At 40.6% G+C, this 8321-nt stretch overlaps 1 protein-coding gene across 1 annotated transcript; it reads right to left on the bottom strand.

Moving 5' to 3' along the window:
• Positions 1–3232: 3232 nt before the first annotated feature.
• Positions 3233–5417, bottom strand: LOC591631 (tubulin alpha-8 chain-like). Its single transcript, XM_030994466.1, has 2 exons — positions 5165–5417; positions 3233–4412 (listed from the first exon to the last, which is right to left on the bottom strand). Exons 1-2 carry the CDS (start codon positions 5379–5381, stop codon positions 3286–3288), a joined length of 1344 nt encoding a protein of 447 aa, XP_030850326.1. The 5' UTR covers positions 5382–5417; the 3' UTR covers positions 3233–3285.
• Positions 5418–8321: the final 2904 nt, after the last annotated feature.

Here is an 8321-nt window from a genome sequence, read left to right as displayed (position 1 = left end):
CCCCCCCCCCTCCCCCTTCAGCAAAAGTCCGGTGTGTAAGGTCAACACGGGTAGACCTTTTTCTTTTGTTACAAGCCGGAGAGTTTGGGAACACGCATGGTATCCCTTTGTTCACAGAGAGGGGGCGGGCCCTGGGTTGCAAAAAGTGCTCTGGAATAGCAAGCACGATTCCCAACTGCATAGTAATTTTCATTATTGGTTACCTGTAATAATCAAAATGTACAACATTTATTCAAAGTAGGCCTGTACGTTTCGAAAGAAAAGTGTTCAACAAATTTGCATGACACTTCCTACAAATAAATTAGACATCGTTAAACTTTAAAGTGTACATACGGTTCAACACGAATCCCATTTTTGTAAGTTATCGATGATCAAATTTGTTTAATACTTATTAATGTTTACAAGTACAGTTCGATGTCTTTATTACTTCCTTCACTCACGTTTCCTTGCTCCAAATCCTTGTTACCACCAGTCCATTCTCTCCCGCCTTCTCTCTCTCTCTCTCTCTCTCTATTTCACTTTCTTTCTTTTTCTCTCTCCTCTCCTCCCTCTGTCTCTCCCTCTTTCTTCTCCTCCTCCCCTCTCTTTCGTTTTACCTCCCTTCGTCCCCCTCTCCCTATTTTATCTCACTATCTCTCTCTCTCTCTTCTTATCTACTCCGACCCTCGCGATTTCTCCATTTTCCAACATGTATATCTCCATTACCCTCTTCTCTTTCACTATCTCTACTCTCTCTCTCTCTCTCCCCCCCCCCCCCCCCCCCCCCCCCCCCCCCCCCCCCCCCCCCCCCCCCCCCCCCCCCCCCCCCCCTCCCCCCCCCCCCCCCCCCCCCCCCCCCCCCCCCCCCCCCCCCCCCCCCCCCCCCCCCCCCCCCCCCCCCCCCCCCCCACCCCCCCCCCCCCCCCCCCCCCCCCCCCCCCCCCCCCCCCCCCCCCCCCCCCCCCCCCCCCCCCCCCCCCCCCCCCCCCCCCCCCCCCCCCCCCCCCCCCCCCCCCCCCCCCCCCCCCCCCCCCCCCCCCCCCCCCCCCCCCCCCCCCCCCCCCCCCCCCCCCCCCCTCTCTCTCTATCTCTCTCTCTCTCTTTTCTCTCTCACTTTTCCCCTCCCTCTCTCCTCTCCTACTTCGATTCTTTCTCCCATTTCGATTCTTCTCATCTTTTTTCTTTCCTTTTTCCTTGTCATCTCCCTAATATCCTATGTTTTATTTTCGATCTTTTCATCTAAAGTGGCATATTTTGTGGTCTAGACACAAAGGTCTGTGGTTAATTTATTGAATATGCAAGGATAATAATATGCACAGTAGCAAATACAAGTCAACCATGAACAGCAATTGTAAACAAATACAACTGGCAATATGATATTATGCTTCTGTAAATGTCCTCAAAGAAATGGTAAATGTTATACATATCGTCAGTAGAGGGCGGCATTAGACTTATGATAATTTCTTGTTATGTGAATTTATGAGGAAGGAAATATATATATATTTTTGTTTTAATAAAAAAATTATGAAATCGAAGCAAAATGCATTTTGCTTCCAAGATTGGCACAGTTGGTAATACAGGTAAAGGCTATCTGTAGAAAAACAATTTTGAATAATGTAAAACCCATCGAGATGACTGATGGATACGTGTACATGAAATGTATGTAATCATTATCATTATGCATCGCTGGTACATTATGACACACAGTTGGAAGTACTGATTCTTATCAAGAGAGCAAACAAAAGGTATTCATGAAGGACGTACCCATCTCTTTGACAGTGATTATTCTTAAATGCACATAATGAGACGCCTCCATGTGTAACAGCTAGACCTGTAGATATTTGAGAGTCATGTGTATACAAGTGCTATCCCCGAAGTGACTTATCAATTAAGCAATCAAAACAAATAATTGTATTTTAAATAGTCAGAATGCAACTTGCATGGCCATAATAGTTGTCCTTCCTAGCAACAACTAATGTATACAATTTGAATTCTGACTGTTGAGATAATTTATTCGTAATGGTGAATGAAATACTTTGTATCGAGGCGCTTTACAAAGACATATGTATAAATTTGGTTACATTACGAAAATTGCCTGATTTAGGTTTATGCCTCAGTCACACTTTTGCGTATTTGGCTTGCGTATTGCTGCGTATTTATGGCAAGCCGTTTTAACATTTATTCCTATTTCTTGATATCAAGAAATGATTTTCTGTTGTAAAGCAATGGTTATTCTTGATATCAAGAATTGAATTCTTGGTATCAAAAATTCGATTTCTTAGTATCAAAAATTCGATTTCTTGATATCAAGAATTCATTTGTTGGTATCAAGAAATATGAATAAATGTGAAAACGGCTTGCTATGTGTCCAGGATTAAAGTTGGGAATTTTACATAATAATTGACGGAGGAACAATAATATTGTCTCAGGGCGTTATGTTGTACAATCTAAAATATATATTACTCTTTTATGAAAGGCCATGTTATTATATGAATCTTCTAACAACCAATGCCCAAAATCCTTGAGCAGGAAGGGGGAGGGGTGATGTGGTTTCATTACGTCCAATCCAGTGTTTTCTGTGTAGTACAGCATACACATTATAATATCTTTGATTTGAAAGACATTGTCCAAATTGTATTACCAATAATTGGTGCCAAGAAGTGTCAGTATGATTGCTCTTTTCAGGTGGAAGGTGCCCATAATACGTGTTTTGTTTGTTTGTTATTCAATTTATTTGCAATTCAAAGGAATCGGAATGGACCACACCCCCGTGCCATGTATATAAGCATCAAAATTAATGCTGGATATAGCAGACGGTACTCAATGGATAATTTGGATTCGGTGACAAAGTTGAAAATCTTATTAAACGTAAAGTTTTTCATAATTTCGTAATTAATCACCCTTTCTATTTTAATGTAATAAACGTTTTATACAGCAGATCACGTGACAAAATGTGATGGGTTTTAAAAAAAATTACTTAAAGGTCATGAGTTGTCAGTGGATGTATGGCTTTAGTATTGTTAAAAGGGTTTTAATAACTACTTAAGACAAATAATGTAATTATATCTAACAGAAACCATTACAAGCAAATCAGTAATTATTAAATAATTGTAACGCCTTACTACAGTACTGCCAATTGTCCATAACTATGTCTAGATCTAAAAGCAAATTTAAAAAAAATACAATTCCTCAAACTTTCCACCATTATCTCAGGATTATTTGAGAGATAGAGAGAAAGAGAGAGAGAGAGAGAGAGAGAGAGAAAGAGAAAGAGAGAGAAAGAGAGAGAGAGAGATCTGTTTAATGTTAATAAGCGTCGAAATCGTCATCATCTCCTTCTGTTGAATCCATCCCTACTTCTTCATAGTCCTTCTCCAAAGCAGCCAGATCATCTCTTGACTCCGAAAACTCTCCTTCCTCCATGCCTTCTCCGACGAACCAGTGGACGAATGCTCGCTTGGCGTACATCAGATCGAATTTGTGGTTGACACGCGCCCAGGCAGAGACGATGGCCGTGGTATTGCTAAGCATACAGGCACCCCGTTGAACCTTTGCCAGGTCACCACCAGGAACGATTGAAGGAGGAGTACTGTTGATGCCGACCTTGAAACCTGTAGGGCACCAGTCAACGAACTGGATGGTACGCATGGTCTTGATCTTACTGATGGCTGAGGCAATGTCTTTAGGGACAATTTCTCCCCGATAGAGCAGGCAACAGGACATATACTTGCCTTCGCGAGGGTCACACTTCACCATCTGGTTCCCTGGTTCGAAGCAAGAATTTGTGATTTCAGCCACGGAGAACCTCTCATGATGGGACTTCTCCTGGGACACGATCGGGGCAATGGTTGATAGGGGAAAGTGTATACGCGGGTAAGGCACCAAGTTTGTTTGGAACTCTGTTAGGTCAACATTGAGGGCGCCTTCGAATCTCAAGGACGCAGTAACTGAGGATACCACCTGGCCGATTAAACGGTTGAGATTTGTATACGTCGGGCGTTCTACGTCAAGGTTTCTATGGCATATTTCGTAGATGGCTTCGTTGTCAACGATGAAGGCGCAGTCAGAATGTTCAAGAGTACTGTGCGTTGTCAGAATGGTGTTATAGGGCTCGACGACGGCCGTTGAAACCTGGGGCGCAGGATAGATGGCGAATTCTAGCTTGGTCTTCTTTCCGTAGTCCACCGACAGGCGCTCCATGAGCAGGGAGGTGAACCCCGAACCTGTCCCGCCTCCAAAGCTGTGAAAGAGCAGGAACCCTTGAAGACCTTCGCAGTTTTCAGCCAGTCTCTTCACTTGATCCATCACTTTATCGATGACATCTTTACCGTTAGAGTAGTGACCTCTTGCGTAATTATTTGCGGCGTCTTCATTGCTGGTTATCATCTGTTTCGGGCGGAACAGGTCCCGGTACGTACTGGTGCGAATTTGATCTGTGATATCAGAAGAATTCAGTTATAATTGATTTGAATTAAAGGGCCACTCTAATCGAACCGGGCTATAAAAAAATAAAGAAAAAACATGTAAAATAATTTTTGACGGAGATTCCGAACATGACAATGATTTTTCTTAGAAATCATCAGTAATTCTGGAATCTAGCTTGAAAAATGACGACTCAGAACGCGCAGGAAAAAAGCCCAGTTTCGGTGATGACGCATTTGACGTCACTGCAGGCGCCTCTCCGGTGAAAAGGAGTGTGATTTAGGCATTAAAATGTCTATTAATTGAGAAGAAGAACAAAATTATCCAAAATATAATATGCACTTGATAATCCCATTACGCTTCTGGCAATTTCGTCATTCCTAATTATGAAATTATGAAATTATCAAATCGGTCATGGCCGCAATGACGTCAAATGCGTCATCAAGCCACATGACCGTAATACATTTTTTCAAAGGGTGTAGCCCAGAAAGCGTGAGAACTGTGAAAATGGATGGCTATTATCAATTTTTGGTCAATTAAGAGACTTTCTGAAAAATCAGAGGCTGGAATATTAATAAGTAGAGGTGTATTCATGTTTTGAAAGGCTATGCTAGTTGGGTTAGAGTGGCCCTTTAAAGGGCGTTAACCATATTTTAACTCTGAGTAAAATTGTATGAGTTCAGATATTGCTAGGAAAAGTGTCCAATAGAGAGTAGGGAAACCCTTCTCTCAAAATTTAAAGAATGTGCAAGAAAAAAATTACCTATGACAGTCGGCTCAAGATCGACAAATATAGACCGGGGGACATGTTTACCAGACCCCGTCTCACTGAAGAACGTGGTGAACGGTTTCACCTCGTGGGGCCCGTCGTCCTCGTCGACGTCGCTCATCGTCTTCGTGGTGGTGCTGTCATCGAGCAGCCGCCCATCGGGCTGAATGCCGTGCTCGATGCAGTAGAGTTCCCAGCAAGAGTTGCCCATCTGGACCCCGGCCTGCCCGATGTGTATTGAGATACATTCTCTCTGGCAACAAAAACGGATGACAAAGTAACGATATTAATAATAATAATAATAACAACAACAATAGTGATGATTAGGATGTCAGTACTAATGATGATGATAATAATGATAGTAATAATGTTAATGATAATAATAATGATAAAAATATGCATATCAATAATGATAATCAATTACAATTAGCACTAAGCACGTGAAATTGTATTTATAATTACTGCGGTCACTCGATCCAATTTCTAATCCGCCGCATATTATATCGCACACGTTCTACTCGACGGGAAGGGGTGTGGGCATTCGGCCAGGCACCATTTTACAGAACCTTAATTGATAAGGTAACGTGCCGGGATAAAAAAAAAAAAACGACCCTCACAGTCTTTAATTAAGCCACTCGACTAAGGCATCTCTACAAATCAAAACAGATAGGTGGTATCGATGAATGGTGTACAAATATATGAACGCACAAGCTTGTGCATGAGCTAGACTCCAACTTTCATAAAAATAAGCTCAATACGATCGCGCAGACTTTCGAGAAATCAACTCAAGGGCGATTTAAATACCCTAAAGCCTATGTCCTCGAAGTCCATACAAGCCACATTTTACGCAACCGTGATCATTCCTAAAATCATTGCTTTTGTGTAAAGCATGATATCTTTTTTTTTTAAATAACGTTTATTGGTCACTTACCTGTTTTCTAGACGACATTTTTTCGGGATTCAACAGCAAATTTGCAACAGCTATAGTTTCTGATCAAGTCCGGGCTACAATCGAATTTCAAGTGTGTCAAAAAAGGATCCCAGTCATATCATAAAATAACCTGTGGAATAAAATTATTAGTATGAAAGGATTAAAATTACCTCAAGTTACATATATGTAGACAGAGAAAAGAGAGAGAAAGAGAGAGAGAGAGAGAGAGAGAGAGAGAAATGATTTTGACGCGGTGACACGACATTTGCTCCTGCGACAATTGCTCCGGGCTTTATTTCGTCTAAGATGTAGGGTTAGGGTTAGGGTTTCAATAGGGTTTTATGTTAGGTTTAGGGTTAGGTTTAGGGTATGGTATAGTGTTGAATCCAGGGTTGAAGTTAGCCATTCGATTAGTATATGAAATTTACAGCGGAGCAATTGTCGCCGGAGCAAATGTCATGGAATCTTTTGACGCATAACAATGTGTTCCTTTAGCCTCGGTCACAAATGCCATTACGAACGCCGTTTGAACGATTTTCAGACCATGGACATTCGGGAAGACCATGGAAAAACAGGGAGATTCGTACGAACGCATCGTTCGTTCGAACCTTTGTGAACGTATAGCTTAAAGTATAATGAATTATTACATAAGATATCCCTACGGGCAAAATCTTGATAAAATAATGTTGTTGTTATTTGTAAGGAGCTTCATTTTTTTCCTCACTTTTTTCAATGTTTGTTTCACCTGATCTAAGAAATCATGTAAAGGCTTGTAGGTAAACCACCAGGGGACCGACGGCTGTAGAACAAGAAATTCGGAGTTTTTAGAGTGTATAAAGATCTGGACGGATTGAAATAATTTATCTAAGTAATATTGTACTGTGGATCAGAGCCATGAAGACAATGAAAGAAAAGGAAAAGACTTTCGAAGCAATACGTTCACTCATGGGCGACCAATTAACCGAGTGCTTTGAGAACTGGTGTTATATGTAGAGAGGGTCACTATCCGAGGGGGGGGGGAGTACTCAGATTTTGTTTAGACGGGGGTGTGCCGTTCAAGCCTCGAAACCTCTACCCATTTTTAAGGGTCATTTGGGGGGAATTTTCTCGAAATAAATATTTAAAAAATTGAAATTTTGAAAAAACGGACCCATGTTTAGTGATATTTTTGTTAAAAATGAGTTTGAAAAGTTTAGATTAGGCCCATGGCTTCGTTGTTTTTGTTTAATTACCATATAGAGCCCAAAGGAACGCTCTACTAAATCTACTGCAACTTATCCCTAAAATTAACCCTATACTCTTTATCTTTGATGAAGTAAGGCCCAGAGCAAGACTAGTGTCACCGTTAGATCCCTTTGTCAACAGCATTTAAAAAAAGATCAATAGCAGACTGGTAATAAACTGGATATTTTGCTTTTTTATGTATAAAAAATTAATCAGGATGATACAACTGCCAAAGCCTGGTAAATGGCATACAGTTTTCGAACAGCTGTGTTGGATTCATAACAATAGTTCCAAGTAATTGAAGGTCAAACTCAAAATTGCTAACAATGCTCTGGGTGTATTTAACAGTCTACTATTCATCAATAGTGGCTGGAGGTTATTTTTTATTTGTTTTCGATGAATTTGTCTTTGTGCGGTATAAAATTTCTGTCCTTTCATAATTATGTAAAGCTGAAAGGTAGTAGATGTACGTATTTACAACATAGACCTACTGCTTACAAGCACAAAGCCTCTTTATTTTTTAATCTAAGTTAAATTGGTCAAATTTTAAACACCTTTAATCGTGGAATTATATATCGCAAGGTTGTCATATGTCCTTTTGTCTTCCTTTTCATTCTTTCATTTCCATTTATTGATAGACAAATCCTAGTGAAGTCAAAACGATCAAAAGATAGTTGTAGTTCAATATCTTCACCAAAATTGACAAGCAACACAAATGAAGATTGGAAGTGAAGCAGAATCATTACATTGCACGTCAGATTGATGATAAACGTAAAAGATTATTGTAAAGTGAAGACAGAAAAAGATCAAATACAGTACGTAAAATGGTACACCTGGCGAAGGCGACAGAGAGAAGAGAGAGGAAGAGGAATGATTTTTTATTTGTAAAACTATTGCGAAATCTTAGAACTTTGTATTTGAATTTATCAGTTTATTTATTCGTTTGAACTTCCCTCTAAAATGTCGGTAAATTACTAAAAAAAATTCAAGGTTTGC

Source organism: Strongylocentrotus purpuratus, unplaced genomic scaffold (genome assembly GCF_000002235.5).
Source record: "Strongylocentrotus purpuratus isolate Spur 01 unplaced genomic scaffold, Spur_5.0 spur5_scaffold_21, whole genome shotgun sequence".
Lineage (NCBI taxonomy): Eukaryota > Metazoa > Echinodermata > Echinoidea > Camarodonta > Strongylocentrotidae > Strongylocentrotus > Strongylocentrotus purpuratus.
The sequence above is the reverse complement of the archived record's forward strand: the minus strand, read 5'-3'. Positions and strand labels throughout refer to the sequence as shown.